The sequence below is a fragment of the Brachyhypopomus gauderio genome, chromosome 13 (genome assembly GCF_052324685.1).
Source record: "Brachyhypopomus gauderio isolate BG-103 chromosome 13, BGAUD_0.2, whole genome shotgun sequence".
Classification (NCBI taxonomy): Eukaryota; Metazoa; Chordata; class Actinopteri; order Gymnotiformes; family Hypopomidae; genus Brachyhypopomus; species Brachyhypopomus gauderio.
The window spans coordinates 1,572,197-1,591,959 of NC_135223.1; the positions used below are offsets into that span (position 1 = coordinate 1,572,197).

General features: G+C 44.8%; 2 protein-coding genes across 3 annotated transcripts in view; one reads left to right on the top strand and one right to left on the bottom strand.

Moving 5' to 3' along the window:
- Positions 1-141: 141 nt before the first annotated feature.
- LOC143473260 (maternal B9.15 protein) lies at positions 142-7,552 on the bottom strand. Of its 2 annotated transcripts, none has more exons than XM_076970150.1 (5): positions 7,340-7,552; positions 2,592-2,767; positions 2,318-2,455; positions 1,898-2,201; positions 142-1,604 (listed from the first exon to the last, which is right to left on the bottom strand). In XM_076970150.1, the coding sequence occupies exons 2-5, from the start codon at positions 2,762-2,764 to the stop codon at positions 1,416-1,418; spliced, it is 804 nt and encodes a 267-aa protein (XP_076826265.1). In that variant the 5' UTR covers positions 2,765-2,767; positions 7,340-7,552; the 3' UTR covers positions 142-1,415. The 2 variants fall into 2 exon arrangements, with proteins under 2 accessions (XP_076826265.1, XP_076826266.1); XM_076970151.1 differs by lacking the exon at positions 7,340-7,552 and adding an exon at positions 2,965-7,328.
- Positions 7,553-10,950: 3,398 nt separating this feature from the next.
- The window catches only part of spaca6 (sperm acrosome associated 6), a 33,448-nt gene continuing 24,635 nt past the window's right edge, over positions 10,951-19,763 (top strand). Inside the window, exon 1 of the mRNA XM_076971001.1 lies at positions 10,951-11,173. The gene's annotated coding sequence lies outside the window, so the exon portion shown is untranslated. The remainder of the gene's footprint in view (positions 11,174-19,763) is intronic.

Here is a 19,763-nt window from a genome sequence, read left to right on the forward strand (position 1 = left end):
AAATGAATAACAAAAATGAGTTTGAATACAATTCTCTTGCTTCAGATAAATATGCTAAAAACCAGAACTCAGTTATGCACTATATTTAGTATTGTTTACATTTAGTAGTTTTAGTAAAAATCCACAATAGGTATCACAATGTATAGAGCATCATATTTAATATAGTATCAAAATGAAATTCAAAACTGAAACAGGCAATGTATGTACAGGGCGTGCACCTGTTAACACACCTTACAAGAAAAAGAATAACCACTAATAAATAAAACTTCAAACAAGAAGGTAAACAAGAATCGTCAGTGAAAACAAAAAATCACGGAAAATACAAAACAACATTTATAAGAAAGCAAAGCGGCGTTTCCAGTGTCAAACGCTATAAACATTTAACATTTGTAAAGTGCGTTAGCATATTATGATCATTCAGGAAAACATTTTTAATCTAGATTTGTTTCTGATGTATTTTTCAAATATAAAAATTCTTAAAATGTAATAATACAAAAGCACAAACATGAAAAAATTATTTTCTGTAAAAAGCGAAATAATGCAGTACTTAAAAGGGTGGCAGAAAAGACGCTGCTATTCGCAGGGCATAGCACCACCTAGTGGCTTAAAAATTAATTGCATACATTAGTTCAGAAAAACAGTGAAAATCATTTAAAAGATTCAGTAAGCATGTGAATATCCTGAGAAATAATTTTGTCACAGTGAGCTGCAAATTATGGTCAGTTCCCACATGTTTTATACAAACATCACGGCATTTCTAGTCCAACCTACCAAATGTTCTTTGGATTTGCAAAATACAAAAGACATTTTGGTATAAAACATTCAAGTCATTGATGTCATTACAGACCCACATTCCTGAGTGCAGGAGCCGGCATGGTTATATGACATTTGATTTTTGGAATGTTTTTTCTCCCTCTTACCCCAAAGCACCCAGATGTGCCATAATATTGTAGCACCGTCTGTTATTAAGAGCCCTCCTAATTAAAGGCAAGTCCATACGAGATGTTCTGACAGAACATTTTGAGTTAAAAGCAGGAAACAACAAAACAATCTCTTATTAATCATGTTCTTCACATAGCGACCATAATAGTAATTTGATTAACGCACCAGTCGGGTAGTCCTGAAGAAGAAGATTTAGGCTAAACGTCTGCTCAGTTAAATATCGTCTGGCTCAGTAAATGCATCACTGAAACTTTCCCATTCTGTATCAAATTCTGGAGAAACATAAGAAATAAAAGGCTGCTATTAATTATGAATTAATTGTATTAGTTTTGATAATGCCACTGTAAAATGAAATGAAGACAAAACAAACCCCAAAAATCCATACAAACAAAAAACTGGTTCCGTTTGAAAAGGCATGAGATGAGCTTGGAGCATGCAGGGCCCCCCAGGGTCCCGAGGCCCCCAGGGCCCCTCTATCCCTTGGCTGATCCCCAGGGGTGCAAGGTGGCCTGGGGCAGGATGAACTGCGGCGGGGGCTTGGGGAGGACGTAGTAGCCGAACACGGGCGGAGGCGCCGGGCCGCACACGGCCGTCAGCACCACGGCGGCTTTCTTCTGGGGCCACAGCGCCGTCGGCTGGTAGAAGCACTGGAGACCCGAGATCTGCAGGGGAGCACAGAGAACCACGTTAAGGAGGCCAAAGCCCCTCCGAGAAGCAACGTGGCTTTCTAGTGACAACGACGTGAGCAGATTTATTGCGTTTGTATACATTGGTAAAAGATTTATTTGACTGTGTTTATTCAAAAATATTGTAATCTTAGTCACACATTTCACACCGTTTATGTGTATAAATTGTCACTCAACAGGCTTATGTGCAAAATGAGTTAACTGATTATGGCTGGAATTTCCTGGTAAGTAAGATTCAGTGAGTCAGAGTCAGTCAGCGACTTGTTTACCTGAGATCTGGGGACTTTCCGTGGTTTCAGCTCTCTCATCCTGGGCCTCATAGCGATCACAAACGTGCTGTCGCCCTTCTTCGCACCGCTGGGTTTCTCCTTCACCTTCTCCACCTCTTCCTCTCTTGTCTCCTCCTCTGCATCACTGGACATGGCCGAGCCGCAGTCCGAGGAGCTGGCGGAGTGGTAGTCCGACGTGTCCAGCGCCACCGGGTCCGAGGTGGCCTGCTGCGCGCCTTTTCCCTGCTCTGCGTCCCCCTCGTCGAAGCGGGCCACCGTGAAATGTCTGCAGTTTTCCCCAGACCTGAGCAGTGCCACCATAAAGTCAACTGTTGGCAGCCTGAGACGTGTCTCGTCGTGGCTGAAGAGACAGCGTTGCCCCCCCCCCCCCCCCCCCCCAACTAAGCTTCTGGAACTTACCGTGCAGACACCTCCATTGGGTCGATCCATAATGTGATCTCGCGGGGCAGACCCAGCTCGGATGGCTTTAGCTCACTCTCCTCACAAGCTCGGATAACTGAGTCATCGCATGGCATACTCTGATTCATCCTGATGCATCTGGCAAAGAGCAGGTGAGGCTCAGAATGACATCACTTCCTGCCAATCTTGATGTACTCACCTACAAAACCGTACAAAATCGCACTGCACTGCAACACACTACCAGGGCTGGGCATGAATTACTGTTATGCGTTACCTGTAGGCCTGCCCCTTGCTGGGTCTGTCGGGGTACCAGTGATGCGTGTACTTTTCACAGAGCAGCTCATGCAGTTTATCGGCGAACACTCTGGCCTTGACGTCGGCGACGCCTCCTCGCTCCACGGCCAAGCGTTTCAGGAAGTCCACAGCAGCTCTAACCTCTCTCTTCATCTCCTGCCGGGATAAAGAACTCCATTCAAAACAAGCAGCCTCTGTTTGCTGTGCTCTCTATAATCCTCCCGCAAACGCAAATCTGTCCTTTCATCCCTGTGAAATCACACCAGTGATCTGAGAAACGACCGACAGTCATCGCCGACACCGAGCTGTGGCAGTACAGTAAGTAAGAAGAGATTCCTGATAAATGAGCTCACCCTGTCCACTCAAGGTCCCCTTTACTGAAACATTTCTTTCTTTTTAACACATACAAAGACTTCCATTCTTGCTATGAATACCAGCACGTCTGCATTATCTACACGAAAAGCAAATATAATGCAAATAAAACTCAAGGCATGGAGGACAGGGGGTCGCACGTTTAGAACAAACTCAATTCCGGAATCTGATTCAGGCTTTTTGTTTCTAATTGTGACACTGCATAAATGTTGACGATCAGACAACAGAGGAGTTCTATCTGTACAGCACAACAGTGCAGAGATATTCTATCATAACAAAATGTTCCAGAGAATCCACCACTAGCAAAGGACTCGTCATACTGCAGACACAATATCAGATAAGTAAAGCGTGAGGGAAATGACAAGGTCAAGGGGTCAGGATGCACTGTAGGGAAAGAAGTAAGGGGTTTGTCTTTGTTGCAGACCAAATCGATAAGATTATTGCAATTTCTGGTATGTCATCGAGAGTACTTTTTATACGTTAATGCAAACTGATGTGCTCCTGCTCAGCATTTAAAATGCAAAGTTTATTTGCTTTGAATAGTAAAGCAATTTCCCAGTTCGTTATTAAAGCACTTCCATATATGATATACTTTGCTATTGATTCAAGCCTGGCTGTGTGTGTATGTTCTCAGCCTACAGGGTCATGTTCAATAACAAACATTTGTTATTACAAATTGTTATTATATGGCTATGACAAATAAGATCCACTTTGATGCATAAAGTTCAATTTTGTGTGACTCTCCAGCTATGCACCTTTTTTACTAACAAATCAGTCGGGTATCGGTTTGGCGTTCCATTCTAACTACATGACATAGTCATGGATATGAAGTCTGATTCTAGCCAGATGGACATCTGAGAGATTCATTTATATAGTTAGGACATTTAATTCACATTAAACTCATTGCCATGGAGTGAATGAAGGGGGTGAGGACGCCAAGGACATGTCTGTAATGTCCATCACGTCATGTACCGATAAACAAATGTTATGGAAATGTCAAGTTGCTAGATTCTGATACAAGACAGTATTTTTGAACATAGCACGCAATCGAATGAGGAAGTGTTAGGTCACCCTTGAGTCAAGGGACCAGACGAGAGGAGGAAGAAGACGGGAACAAAGACATGTTCCAGACTGAAGACATGTTCCAGACAGAAGACATGTTCCAGACTGAAGACATGTTCCAGACAGAAGACATGTTCCAGACTGAAGACATGTTCCAGACAGAAGACATGTTCCAGATTGAAGACATGTTCCAGACTGAAGCAAGTTTCCTCAAGAGTGCTGAATTTATGCTGTGTTTAAGCAGGCATTACTGATACTAACGTATATATTTTATGTGTAATCTTGAGTCCCTTAATGGAATAGTTTTGGGCACAAGTACCTATATATACGTCCCTCAACGTATATAAGGACTGGCATCATGAGAAATAAACTAGTGCTTTGGTGAAGTAACAATTCTGTGTTCGTATGCTGCTTTCACTGACACTCTCCGAGCTCGTAACTCTTCTTACAGAGAGACCCCGGTTGTGACTGAGAATTTCCATGACTCAAACAAAAACAAGCAATGCACAGCACCGAGGAGCAGGACCTGTGGGCTTAATAGAGAGGCAGAGGGCACCTGGCACAGGTGTAGGTGAAGATGACGGGGTGTGTGAATAAGCAGGTGATTGGGACCGAGGGAGGAGTTTAGTGAGGAGGGTGTGTGAGTGGGCAAGAAATTAATTAATAACTTCATAAACAATTGAAACATTCCTGTTTGTATGCACAAAGTGAATTGTACATTTAAAGAAAAACTTAGTTTATGTGACTGATATAATCCAATAGATATATTCAACATTATTGATCATCTACCAGATGTGCAAAACAGTAGCATTGTGCAATATATAAGATAGATGGTCTGATATGAAATAGATGTCTCAAGAGTATCTTAAATCTTTCAGCTATACTATAAGATTATAGTATGCAATTTAATGCACGGAAGCATCACACATCATTCACCTGTAATGTATTACTTTTTGAAAGAAAAGTCAAAGCTGCTATAGCTCATCTTAACAACCACTACAGCGCCGAGTTCAGGGGGGTCAGGGCTTTGTTTTACCCAGCAACACCCTGTTACACTGTGGGTGGCCTATGTTCATCAGCTTAAGATCATTCTGAGGCTGAAGATAACAGGATATACCCAAACTAACACCACCACCACCACCAAAGTCTCGTCTGGTGACAACAGTGGCTGGTGCGTAGCGCTCTCCTTGATGTCTCCAACATCGTAGGCGGCCATCGTTTCTGCTCAGCGTGAATCGACTTTCATCAGTGAACACCACCGAGCCCCACTGGTCCCTCGTCCAGCATAAATGCTCCGTGATGATGATGCCTGTGCAGATCCGCCAGCACACAGACCACTCTGATGTAAACGGCTTTCAATGGTCTGTCATGACACTCGGGTGCCTCTCATCTCCCTTACATGTGAGAGGCGTTCATCATCTGGGTCCACAGGTGACCGTTCACAATGAAGCATCATCAGTGTGGGACGCGGTCGAAGGACGCCCACTTCTACGCCTCACTGGGACTCTTCCAGTCTCTCTGTATATCTGGGGCAACATGCTGATGACACTCTGTGACACACTAAGCTCAGTAGCCACTTCCATTCTGAGAGCATTCTGTATGAAGCCTCGTAATACATTTGTTCAACTGTTAGGTGTTGTCTTGGTCTCATGATGGCAAAATGTGAACAGCATGTTTAAATAGCAATTCTAACTGAATGCAGGAAATGTATTGGTCGATTCATGGATCAAACACCTGTTGTGTTTTGCCATTAAGCTCCCTGTAAGTGAACAGCAAGTCGTGCAAAACGTACAGAGCCACTGAAGCTGGACTTGTCTACTGAGAAGTTTAAAGGAGAGAAGGTCACATTAAGTTCAACTGTAATGGTTCGAGTGTATTTTAGGTTCATCCTGAAATTTCACCCAAAAGTAAAATATAAATTTTTAAATCCAAGATTTTGAGTGCAACTGTTGGAGCAACTGCTACATGATGTAATACCGTAGTAACATGGGTGTTAGTCAGTGAAAGGCCTTGAATGACACCCAAGTGACTCAAGTCTTGTCTACCTTATAATATGTTGTGAGAAACAAAACCGGTAAACTCCGATTGCTTTGCCCTTTGTTTAGGCAATTATTCTGTATTGTACCAAACCATTGTAGTATATGGGTGTATGATTTCAAGCTATGAGACAATACCTTCTGTCCCTAGCACGTTAACGGGTGTTTGGAGCTCTGGTTTCAAAGGTCTGATCTGATTCAAAACATTACCATCATTGTCCTTACATTTTGTTCACCGGATTTGACAAAAACCACAACTTAATATCCACTAACGATCAAAAATGAAAGCGCGCATGATATCGAGAGGTTTGAGGGAATGTCCCGTTCTACGAAGATAAACTGTGATTACATTTATAAACTAAGCTTCAAAGTTAACATTATTAGGCGGGTTGCCACAATAGGCTCCAAGACTGACTGAACATATGGTTACACGGTTCCCATCACCGCGAGCTCCCCAACCAACTTTAATGTCGTTTCCAACTTCAACTCATCTAATATGGTTTAGCATTATTCTTTAGGACTATACATGTATTCACTATTTGACTAGTCTAGTTTGTCGTGGAGCGAATAGTCAATCCATCGCCCAAAAACAAAGACTGGAAAACACGCACTTGGGCTCGTGTTACAAAGCGCGCAGTTCTGTCACGTGCTACTGGCGCGAGGCGCAACAGACTTAATAAAAGAAATTGTTTGACTCGACAATGTTTGATTTGGCTACATTATATAGTGGATATATCATGATTTGTTTACTTAGGAAAGGTCTGAAATCACTGCGATTTTAATTTTTGTGTTTTACTCATCGCTTGTTTTCCGCTTAATGAGGAAATTCTCTATTGATGGAATTTAGACAGATGTCGAGCGAACACGCCTTTTGTCTCAGAATATTTTTGATCATTGAAGTTGCTGAGCAAATATCTGTTTTTTTCTTATTCTCTCTCTCGGGTTATTCTATTCTCTATAATTACACTATGATTTCATTTGGATTCTTTCTTTTAGTGGTCGATAGTTTTCCAGTCTATTACACAAGAAAGGAAAAAACTTCTTTTTGACCACATGTGAGATTACACCATCCCATATTACAGTATCCCATATTCGCATAGAATTAGTTTGACACAGGTCTGAGATTTTCAGAAACAAACTTTGATGTGGCACAGTATGTTTTTATGAGCTTTAACATCTAAGCACAAATTCTTCTTGATACAGTTTCATCTATTTACCTTTCCAAAGAGGTGCACGTGGGCCAATTTGCTGTACTCACCTAAGATCTTTAAACCAATAAATCCTAAAGGTTTGTTTCCACAATGATCCTACCGAAATGTGTGAAACCTCTTTTTTTGTCGTCGTTTGCCGCTGCTTCCTAGTTGCGATGCGCCGCAGTCAAAGTAGACCACGTTTCACCTTTCGCATTGGCTTGTGTTGAACAAAGTAGCAGGACGTTACTTTCCCGTCAACGATTACGATATGACTCACTTCCTCGTTTGGGCTTCTTTCCCTCCCACTTACGACCAGACCACAACGGTGGACAACAGCGTGACGAATCTATTACGCCACGACACACGCCAAATATGGGCAGTCAAAGGAAGCGTTGTAAACACAGCCACTTATGACACACAATAACGCATAACTGACAATAAGATGTTGAACTGTATACAAATGGCTCCAACGATCCAAACGAATAGGAAGCAAAATGGTTTTAATCCCACAAAGCGGCTATTCACTTTAAGCATTTTGTGAATCAATCGTAATTTTAATTCGTTAATTTTAGTGATCTGATACAAACATATAAACACAGCAAAGGAACCACGCCCACGCGTTTAGGACAAACGTTTTGTTTCAATAAAATCAAAGGCAGTAGCCTATATGAATTTAACAGGTGAACCATGGTTGAAGTCGTTTCCTTTTCTTTTCGTGCTTATCTCTACTCAGTCTTCTCAGAACTGTATCTTGTTATTTAACCACAAAGTTTGTTTTTGTTTCGTATTTGTGATATTTCTGTTCATCGCGTCTTCATCTTTCGACAGCAGCAGCAACCGTGAAGATGAGATTAAATCGGTCTTGTTGCTTTCCATAAGAATCGCATATAACATAGTTTGCCAGTACTCTTGGGATTTTGCTTTTGCTTTCTGAAATCTGTATTAAAAGGAACAACAATAACGGATGTGCAAAATACATGTTGTTGATGTTCAGCCAAAAATGTGGAAAAAATCTTAACTAAACATCCTTAACTAAAAAGATGAAATATAGGCATACAGAAAACGCATAAATTCCACCAGGTTATGATTTAAAGTGATACACTGAAACCTAAATGTGCGTATTTTATTTATTGTGACTGTCTCTACTTCATGCTCATTCTGTTATTGAAAAAAATAAGCAACGGGTCTGTTCAGAAATGTCACATAATTCGTCTCTGGCTTATAGTGAATGTTTGCTAATGAACAGCAGATGGCACTAAATATCCTGTATTGGCCTCGATCGTTGAATAATAAATGATCTGTCAATTGGCCCCGCCCTCCAACATATGGGCACGTGCACACGCAAACACATGCACGCAGAGAGCACCCCCGCCATATCAGGTACCACGTCCCAGATGCCAACTGAGGAAAAGATGGTGGGTGAGGTTACTAGCAACACCGGAGGTCCTAAACAATCACTGATTCATGTTTCTGTATCTCTGCACGATCAGCTAGCTAAAAGTGACCTGAACAGGATTCTTTCAGTACAGTCAAACAGTCTCACCCCACCTGTCTTCACACCATACAACAGATCTCCACAGTGTCCAGTTGCAGTTGTAGATCACCTCTCAATGATGGGTCCTGACCTCAGCAGGCAGCCTGCAGGTTTCCACGATACCTCTGAGAAAGCAATTAATGTGGTCAAAGGACAGTGCATGATTTGGCATCCATCTTAAAGGAAGACCGAAGGTATGACACCACGATCATTTAGCTCCCTTTCTGTACTTTGAAAACGGGAGTACGACCAGAGATCAAGAAAGGCTTTGAAACGGGAACTTCAAACATTAAGCAGGGGGGTTTTGACTTTTTAACATTCAAAGTATTTACAGTTCATGGGAACAGCCTGCTAACGGGGCCTTCTAGATGGGATGTGGACTGCTCGTACCACGCATTTCGACGTTGGCCGTGTGTGTTCACGGGCTGAGACGGGCCACTTCTGGACCCTCGTATCAATAAAGGCTGAACGTGCAGGCACCACATGCAGCCCACTTCGCCTTTAAAAACATATTGATTTCCCGGGTGTGCAGCAAGCTTAATGTGATCGATAGCAATGCCCTTTCAAGATCAGCACTAGGATAAGCGTACCGTGCTCCTGTTTGACTCGAGTCACGCACGCTCGCATGCACGCGCGCTTACACACTCGCACGCACGCACGCACGCACGCACACTGCCCTTCTCTAACACATTCTTTCTCTCACTCTCTGTTACACACATGCACAAACATGCAGACAAACACAGCCCGGAACGTGTTCCCTCTGTCGCTGTCCTTGGGCAGACAGCAATTCGTCTGCATTAGCAGTGAAGCGTAATAGTGTTGCTCTTCCAAACTGGGTAATATGGTTAAGCACGTAAAGCCACTCAGGTGCTTTCATGAATGTATAAGAGATGGAATCACACATTTCTCTTGTCCCTGGTTCTTTTTTCAACCCCCCCCCCCCCCCCCATCCCCCGGGTTTCCCCCTTTCTACACCATCGCCAAATCTACTGCCAATCGATACCTGTTTGTGTGTCCAATGCAAGTGTCTTCATGTGTCCTCGTGTGGGGAGCTGAGATCATGTGTGCTGAGCTGTGTCCTTGCCTCCTTGTTTAAGTGCAGACAAGGAGAGACTGAATAGGGGAGATTGATTTTAAGGTTTCAGTGTAAGATTTGAGTGTAAGGTTTGAGTGTAAGATTTGAGTGTAAGGTTGCCTTTTGTACATGTGGTTTTGTTCTTTTATCATGTGTATGTATGCTTCATATATATTTATACATCTTTAATTACCTTTATAATCTGTATATTATATTATGTCCTGTCTTGATTTGCTCTCTCGTTTTGTACATTGTCCTCATCAAGTACGTAGCATGTCAGCATCCTCTTGTCTTTTTAAGTCTTTCCAAAATCACACAGTAGGTTTCTTTTTACAATTAAGATAAACATAATAATACCAATTTTAATAATCAAGGGACACATTTATACACACAAGCATTTATATTTTTCATTCTAACATATGCAACCTCTTTCCTACATGTGAATTAGCCTGTAAGTTTCAGTCATGTCACATAACGGTACGTATTGCTAGAAGCACTTTGATAGTGTCGTACACGGCTGAAGTAGAGACCCAGACAGAGTGTTTCCAGGTCAAGTCCGCAGTCAGGACACGCCTCTGATTCAAGAGTCTACTACATCGACATGGCCGTCTAGTCGTCATAACCCACGATCGCTGCTTCAACCTCACAAGAACGGAAATTGGAGGGGGGGGGCAGTGTGGGAGGGGGAGTCACAACTCCCTCTCTCTCTCTCTCTCTCACACACACACACACACACACTCCTCCTCTTTTCCTCCCACTAAGACATTTCTTCCTAGGCCACCCCCCTTTTCTTTCTACTATCCTGCTTTCACATTAACAAATCTCTCTCTGTCTCTCTCTCTCCCTCCCTCTCTCTGTCTCTCTCTCTCTCTCTCCTCCAAGCACACACGTACTCACACACAGCCGTGTCACACTAGCTGAGCATGCTTCTCATTCAAAGGCTCAGTCTCCTCTTTAGATCCCGACTCACTGCTCCCGTATCACCCCCCCCCCCCCACCCGCTCCACCCGCCCCACCCCCCCATAGTACAGCGCCCGCGTTCCTCCCCTTATCCATAAAAAAAAAACACAAGGAAGGAAGGAAGCAGAAGAAGGAGGCGTCTGCCACAAGTCGACGGCGAGAAGAGGAAGAGCGAACCCAGGAGAGCCAGCCAGACACGGCACGAGACGGGAGCTGGCGACGGGACCGCGAGGCAGGACCGCGAGGCGGGACCACGAGGCAGGACAGAACAGGGGAGGACTGTCACGGCCGAGCCCGCCCGACACCCCTGGAGAGGAGCGACCGAGCGCGGTATTTATCCCTTTATCTCTCGTGAGTCTTGTCCGTCTCGATTGCTTCTCCGTCAGGGACGGTTCCAGACCCACCAGCCCTCCTCTTTCCCCTCTCTCCTAGATCTCTTGTCCTCTCCTCTCTTGCCAGGGCATTCCGCTAGAGCGTAGCAGTGTGTGTTAACCCCCCCTCCACTCCGGTATGAAAGAGGCCATGTGGGCACTGCTGTTTCTTCCCCTTTGCTCCGTCTCCCGTGTCCTGGGCCTCTCACGAAGGCACAGAGAGGGGAAACCTCTGCTCTGTGGAGTCCGGACGCTCCAGGCTCACAGTGACTCGTGAGGGTTCTGGTCTTTGGTGCTGAGGGACGTATGTTTACTGTAACTTCAGTGCACCGCAAAGCTTGGGGTGGGGAATAGAGGGGCCTGAATGTAAGGAGAAGAGTGGGGGTGTGTGTGTAGGGTGTGTGTAGGGTGTGTGGCCCCCTTCTCCTCCTCCTCACCCTGTACCACACTCCTCCTACGTCCCCATACTCCCCATCTTCATCATGCCCCCCTCCTCCTCCTCACCCTGTACCACTCCTCCCATCATCCCCTCACTCCCCATCTTCATCATGCCCCCCCCCTCCTCACCCTGTACCACACTCCTCCTACGTCCCCATACTCCCCGTCTTCATCATGCCCCCCTCCTCCTCCTCACCCTGTACCACTCCTCCCATCATCCCCTCACTCCCCATCTTCATCATGCCCCCCCCCCCCCTCCTCCTCCTCCTCACCCTGTACCACACTCCTCCCACATCCCCCTCACTCCGTCTTCATCATGAGGTTAAACCCGGGAGACTGAGCTCAGTAAGTTGAGACACTTCAGTCCCATCGTAGTGCTCTTACATCACTTTGCAAAGGGAGTTTTCCCATTCTCCCTATTCCCTTCTTCTCCTTATTTTCTTCTCCCGTTCTCCTCTCCTTCAGTCTCATGCTCACCACGTCTCCATAGTTTTATCACATTCTCTGGCACTGCCGTGTTGGGCTCTGAATGGTTTTCCATCCTTGAATGGTTTTCCAGGGTGCGGATCCAGACTGGGAGGGATTGTGGGTGTTGGGGACTGGGGGTGTTGGGGACTGGGGGTGTTGGTGTTGGGGACTGGGGTTGTAGGTGTTGGGGATTGGTAGTATTGGTGTTGGGGACAGGAAGTATTAGTGTTGGGAACTGGGGATGTTGGTGTTGGGGACTGGGGTTGTAGGTGTTGGTGATTGGTAGTGTTGGGGACAGGAAGTATTAGTGTTGGGAACTGGGGGTGTTGGTGTTGGGGACTAGATGTGTTGGTATTGGGGGTGTTGGGGACAGGGGGTGTTGGTGTTGGGGACTGGGGATATTGGTGTTGGGGACTGGGGTTGTAGGTGTTGGGGATTGGTAGTATTGGTGTTGGGGACAGGAAGTATTAGTGTTGGGAACTGGGGTTGTTGGTGTTGGGGACTGGGGTTGTAGGTGTTGGTGATTGGTAGTGTTGGGGACAGGAAGTATTAGTGTTGGGAACTGGGGGTGTTGGTGTTGGGGACTAGATGTGTTGGTATTGGGGGTGTTGGGGACAGGGGGTGTTGGTGTTGGGGACTAGATGTGTTGGTATTGGGGGTGTTGGGGACAGGGGGTGTTGGTGTTGGGGACTAGATGTGTTGGTGTTGGGGATGTTGGTGATGGGACTGGGGTTGTAAGTGTTGGTGTTGGTAACTAAATGTGCTGGTGTTCAGGGTCCTGAACAGAGGCCCATACAAGCATGTGTAGGCCTGACAGAAGCTTCAGCACTCTGATCCAGTTCTTTGTGGCTGCATTCACAGTAGAGACATTGCGATTTTTTGCACAGATTGGACATGCCTATCCTGACAGCTCATTATCATCATTGCAAGTGACAAGAATCTGTGTGTAATGCGAATGCATATGTCCTCTAAAACAACACATGTGCAGACAGCTTTGGCACTTTCACTGCTACTGTTCTCACTGCTATTTCTCTCCATTGCCGTTTTTTATGACTACAGTGCTAAGCACAAAAACAAAACTCTTCTACGACCACATATGAAAATGATTTAAATCTAATTTGAAAAAAATTGAGTGTGTGTACACAGCACTGAAGAAGTCTGCCTTCTGTCACATTAAGGCAAAAATCAGATGAGACTCACTTCAGCTTGGTAATGTGAAGCTTTGGAGTCATGATGAATGTAAAGTGACTGAAGGATTTGCTTGTGTGTGGCACTGCTTTGTGGGTTGGGATTACTGTTTGTGTACCCACAGGTCACCATTAGCTGCGTTTTGCCTTAACCACTGTTTTCGCAGGAGTGAAAGATTAGTTGAACCATACATGAGACCCGTTAGTTTGTCTGTTGACAACAATGTGTAGTTCTTTTCTCTTGCCTTTGTCCTAGCACGCACACTCTGGCCAGTAACTGCAGAACACAGGACTGGAGCTCCAGACTCCTACTGTGTCTGGACGGAGGTTGTAAGGTGATCGTGGGAAAGGCAGGGATCCCTCAGCACTATGGGTAAACGCATCAGTGGAGTGGTCTTCCATCCATGCGCCCTTTCTCAACGTGAGCAACGTAGTCAAGGGTGCAGAGCATTAGCTGGCCACACCTAGCAGTCCCGAGAGGTGTGGCAGTGCTGCAGGGGAAGGGGCGGGGCGAGGGCGGGGCCAAGGGGGTTGAAGTGCAGGTGAGGGCGGGGCAAGGGGGGGTTGAAGTGCAGGTGAGGGCGGGGCAAGGGCGGGTTCAAGTGCAGGCGAGTGCGGGGCGTCGACGCATCCTGGGTGCTCCAGCCATGATGGACCGACATGACGTGTCTCGTGGGCTGGTGTGGAGGTTTGGGGTTTCGTCAGTTTTTTTAAAGACCCTTGTTGTCCACCCTCCCTTCAGAGAGCTGCAATACAGCGCCCGGTTCATGCCAGCTTTGCTTTGTCACAGAATACTGCTTGGCAGTAATTCACCGGTGTGCTGTCTGCTAGTCAGGACGTTTATAGCCGACTGTTCTGCAATGCCAAACAATGTGCCAAAGAAAAATTTAAAAACTTCCCAGCACTAAGTGCGTGGACATCCGGGGCCATTCTGAGCATCTGCAAGGTTTTCTCTCCTCTGAGAACCTGAATACCCGTATAAGCAGATAATGTCTCAGGAGGAAGACTGGCTTACTTTGCTTGTCTTTACCACAAATAATTTGCATTCGTTACACTCGTTACATACATATATGTATATATATATATGCATATATATATTTACAGTTTTCCCCCCAACTTTTTAAGTGCTAAAATCTGAGGGGCCATTTATTTGAACAGCAGCGTTCCATAGCCTGAGGTGACAGGAAGTCCGAGGAAAGCCTTCTAGTCCCTTCTGGAACTTTCTGGGTTTCCGTTCCATCGAAGACACAGACTAAAATTACACCTAACATAGCTGTGATTTACAGATAACATTTGGACTCCCTCAAACCCAGTGGGTCATATTCTCTTGTCAGGGTAACAGATAAGCTTCCTGCACCCAGTGTTGGCCAGTGCTGAGTCTGGCTGAATTCTTTCCCCCCATGCTGAGTGTCCCAGTAATACCTGTGTGTACTTGAGCATGCTATTACTAACTTGGCCCAAAGTGTATAGTACATACTTAAAGTAGAAGTACAATCTTCTTCATCCAAAATATATAATGCTGTGGTGTAGTAGCAAGAAACAGGTTAATTGTCAAGCATTTAAAATCTATTAAATGCTGTCATAAAAAAGTTGATGATTATTCGGTTTTGTTTAATGATGGCTAAAATTAAAACCTAAAACGTCACACAACCTTTAGCAACATGATTTTTTCTAACTGTACCTATCAAAGAACACATTGAAGTCACAGACCCGAATAAAATATTGAGCATGTGTGTGTGTGTGTGAACAGCAGCCCTGCTTTGCATATGTAGTCATAGATTGGAGTGCTTTGTGTGCATACATTTGTGCGCGTGTGTGCATGTGTGCGTGTGTGTGTGTGTGTGTGTGCTCATGCTGGTACCGCGGTATCGCGGGGGTTAACGTATGCGCTCCATTGGAATGTGTTTCGGGTCGGCACGGAGAATTCCTCAGTCCGTCATTAATAGGTCACGTCTCTGGCTCGGAGAGAGAGCGGCTTTGCTCCCGCTGCCTTTGTCTGCCTTCCCCCTCCTCCACCTCCCCCCCCCCCCCCCCCCCCTCCCCACACCTCCTCACTGCTCACGCCACCTCGCCTGTCTGCCTTTCAGGTTTCTCCTCCTCTCCCACTTCTGATCCTCTCCTGCTCAGACATCTAAAGGTTCAAGGTGCAGGGGGGGTTGGGTGCACAGAGGAAGTGCATGTGTGTGTGTCTGTGTGTGCGCATGTGTGTGTGTGTGTGTTATATAAATGTGGCTCTGCGCACCATTCATCCCACCTGCCTGATGCCTATTTAGGTGTGATTTATGCTGCCGTGGAACTTTAAATTTAGGATTGCTCTTGTCAACGGAGCCCACCTATTTTTGTCATTTTGATATAGCAATCCGGCCTGCGAGGGTGACGAGGACTCTATGTGGAGAGAGGCTTAAGAGTCAGCAGCCAGACATCGCAGCTAGCCTGCATCCGTGAGATTATTTTACCACTCAGTTCTAGCTGAAGAACAGGAATTCCCTCACTCAGTGTATTCAGACATGTAGCTGCCATACAACCCATATATACCACACACAAATGCACACACATACATGGTTTTGCAGTTTTGCACACACCGACACCCATACATATACAGAAAACAATTACAAGACCTACAGATCATGAAGGTTGGCATGCACACACTGAACACCACTGGTGTGTTGGTGTTGGGTAGCAGCGGGGACTTCTGACTTGTCATTTGACCTACAAACTGGGCCCTGAATCAAACAGATGCCCGTTTGCAGGTGGATGCATTTCACTGCTATGTTGCCATGCTATCAGCCTCTGTGGGTTCTGTTACACATGTCATATCCACTATGCTGTGCAGTCTGGGTTCCATATGCTCCACCATTGCCACATGTCTCTCCTTCTGAGCGAGGCGTCGTTTTTTTTCCCCCTGCTACTGTTTGACTCGCCTCTCTTCCGTCTGCCAGACCCATCCTAGCAGTCAGCCTCAGTCAGTCCACCCACCCCGACCTCTTTCACGTCTCTGAGGCGAGACTCAAGTGAGACTCAAGTGAGCCGCTGAGTGCCGGTTTCCTAGGAATGGATCAGGCCTAGTATTGGAGGAAATTGCAGTCCTGAAGTACCACTGCAAATTCATGTTAATCTAGGGTTAGGCCCATGAGAGTCAAAACATCGGGCATTAAAGAGAGCTGTGGAGACTGAGTTGACTCATATGTGCAAAGTATAAGCATGCTAGCTGATGTTTGAATACAGATCTGGTACCAAAATATCATTTTACATCTCACCATTGCCCATACTGGTTTCATGACACATTAGGTCCACCTATGAGGTAGGCGTCCATATTGTTTCGCAGCCTTGGTGAGTGTGTGCATCTCCAGGTTGGAACTTTTGGCAAAGCATGTTAGCACGCCTGTCATCCCCGGCCGTGAGAGCCTGGGAGAGGAAGGTGAAGAAGATGCACGGCACCGTGCCTGAGTCGCAAGACTTCCACGCACCGTCTGGTTCTTCTTCGAGAATCGGGGTGGCAGATGTTCGCATCTCAGGTTGTGTGCTCAGGGATCGATGACAAGTCTGCTGTGACTTTGCCAAGCTTGGGGGGCGTGGGGGGTGGTGGGTGTATGGGTTGGTGGGGGTAGAGCTAGCGGTGACACATCGTGACTTCAGGGGGATCAAAAAACCCAAAATGTGGCCTCCTGAAATGTCGTGTTTTACTGTACCTAAAAAATGGTGGTAACATTAAAGCGGTAAAACACGCTTTACAAAACATATCAACAAACTGTAAATCACACAGAGAGGCAGCCCACAACCTACAACCTAAAACCCTTTAAATGAAAAGTGCTTATTAGTTAATTTTACATTAATCTAATTGCATTTAGTTGAAGTATTTGAGTCGTACACAAGGTAGAACAGATCAAATTGTTGGGGACACATTGTAATTACAGTCAAACCCTTTGCCTGAACACAGACAGGCAAAGGCAAAATCAGACAACAAAAATAGATCAAGGGAAGCAGGTAATAAGACACATGCAAATTATAAATCGGAGGCAGAACCTGACCAGAACCTGCATGAATTCTCCTGGGGTGGAGTCTCCTGGGGTGGGGTCTCCTGGGGTGGAGTCTCCTGGGGTGGGGTCTCCTGGGGCGGAGTCTCCTGGGGTGAAGTCTCCTGGTGCGGAGTCTGTGTGGTAAGTTTTAATTATCTGATGTTTGTCAGTAATGTATTTTACCTGCTGTTTTTGTTTTTGCTTGTTTGTTTTTTGTCTGGATATCTGCAGAGAGGACAAGACCCTGCTGGTTTGGGTTATAGCAACAAATCATTCGAAAAACCTTTAAGGGGATACAAGTATCACAACAAAATCACTTGTGTTTAATTAACTCATATGGTGGCTGCTTTGTCCAGCTGGAGTTAAATGAACACTGTAGGTATTATTTTAGCACTGGGGGCTTCTGCTGTGTAGGCTGAGCACCATATGTTCAGAGATGCAGGTGTTTCACACTGTATAATGATGAAAATGACGCTAATGACAAAAAGGGTCTCTGCTTGTCCACAACTGCTGTTACCGCTGAAATTCTCAGCCATCCGTTTTGTGTGGGGTTTTATAAGGTACGGGTTGAAAATTCATGGTCTTTGCAAAGGACTGGAAACATTTGGGAAAACAACAGAAACAAGCAAACAAATAAATAAACAATTGAGCATTACAAATCAAAATATTGTCTAAGTCATTAGTCAAGCATGCCGCAATAGAACAGCTGGAACGCAAATGAGTGCTGAGGCTGTAAAGCCACAGTTAGCTACCCTCACTGTTGTGGCCAGACGTCACAGGGGAAAACAAACACCAAACCTGATTGGACGTCATCCTCCAGGGCACAACAGAGGACCTACGTGTTTTCTTCCAAATCAGGTTAGGCTTCACCTTCTAGGTGCATAGGTGAACATCACCTCAAAGTTTGGTGTAAAATGGCTGCTCTTTTTGCAAGCTTTACTCCCCAGTGAGCTGAAAGCCGATGACTCCTACAACACCATCTGCACTTCTGCGTTCCACCATTTTGCGGTCTGACATCCCAGCTAGCAGAATGCTAACAGACAGCAGCCTTAGCCAAAGGTACCACAGAACCTTGACAAGGACAACTTTAAGGAGGAGAACTTTGAGAAGGAGAACTTTGGGATGGTTCTTCTGCTCTCCAGAGCTGTCCGGTGAAACCAAAACATAGACTTTTAATGTACATGTGGATTGATATTCTATTGTTATTGTCTTGGAGTTACAGAATCTATGCAGGCCTAATTTTTTGTTTTATAGTTTTCACACAAATCAGGATATCCCAGTCATAACCACACTGCATTTTGGAACATGCACTGATTCTATACTAGTTAAATATACTATATTTATATACTGTATTGGTACCACTTCACCATTATGAAGTCATCCAAAGCTTTTACGAAATGTAAAGAGTTCAGAAAGTATCAATTATTTTAATTGAGTATTCTCTACAAAATGTTAATTAATTTCATATTTGCACAATATTAATTCATTTAATAAAGAAGACCACTTATATTGCCCTTAAACCATCTTTCATGTGAGTGAATAAAAAGAGAATACAGCCCTGTTGTCCTTGGCTGTGGTCGATGGAGCACTGAACTAGGTTTTACCTTGTACAGAAATATCAATTCAGCGTCATGAACATTTTTCATATTTCACTCACAAAATGTCTGAAAGACGCTACAGAGGCACATCAAATAAAACACGAAAAAAAAACTTTTGTTCTACTTTTTGTAACAAACTTTGTAATGAAGGTCAAAGCTTTTCCTAGGCTTAGCCAGTATCTGGGCATTTTGCCAATGTCTCTCCCAGAAGCCCTGTCAGCGAAAGTAGTCTCGTACCCCGCCTGACGTCATCTGTAATCAAGATTACTATGATCAATATACAATATTTATAATTAAGATATGCTGCCATATTAATCAGGATACACTATGAAAGTGTTGAGGGGCCTGGGTGTGTGAAGCTACCACACTGTCTGTTCATTTGAAACATTTTTATCACTAGCCAAGCAGCTATTGACAGTACTCTGTACTGCATACAGCATTTTACACACTTCATAATGTGAACAGTGAGCTGTTTTGACAGAAAATTACAGCAAATTGCTCTGAGCGCAGAGAGGGCAGTATGAGAAAAATTAGACCCATCGGGCAGTTTGAGCAACACTGCTTCACGTCATTAACAGGTTTGAATTTCATTTCAGTGTTATGCAAACTCAGAAAACCTTTGAGTATTAACTTTAATAATTAATAATAGTATTAATGTCCAGTGTGGGCTGTGAAAAGACATCAAAGTTCCTACTTTTAGGCTTAAGGTTGAAAGAGTGGCATCGTCTGGGAGGAAGAATTCTATTATACACAGAAGCAGTCTGAGTTTCTCCTCAGTATTTAACATTAGTGTATTTTAGCATAGTCGGATCTTTTCCAGGACACTCATCTTCTAAAAGAAT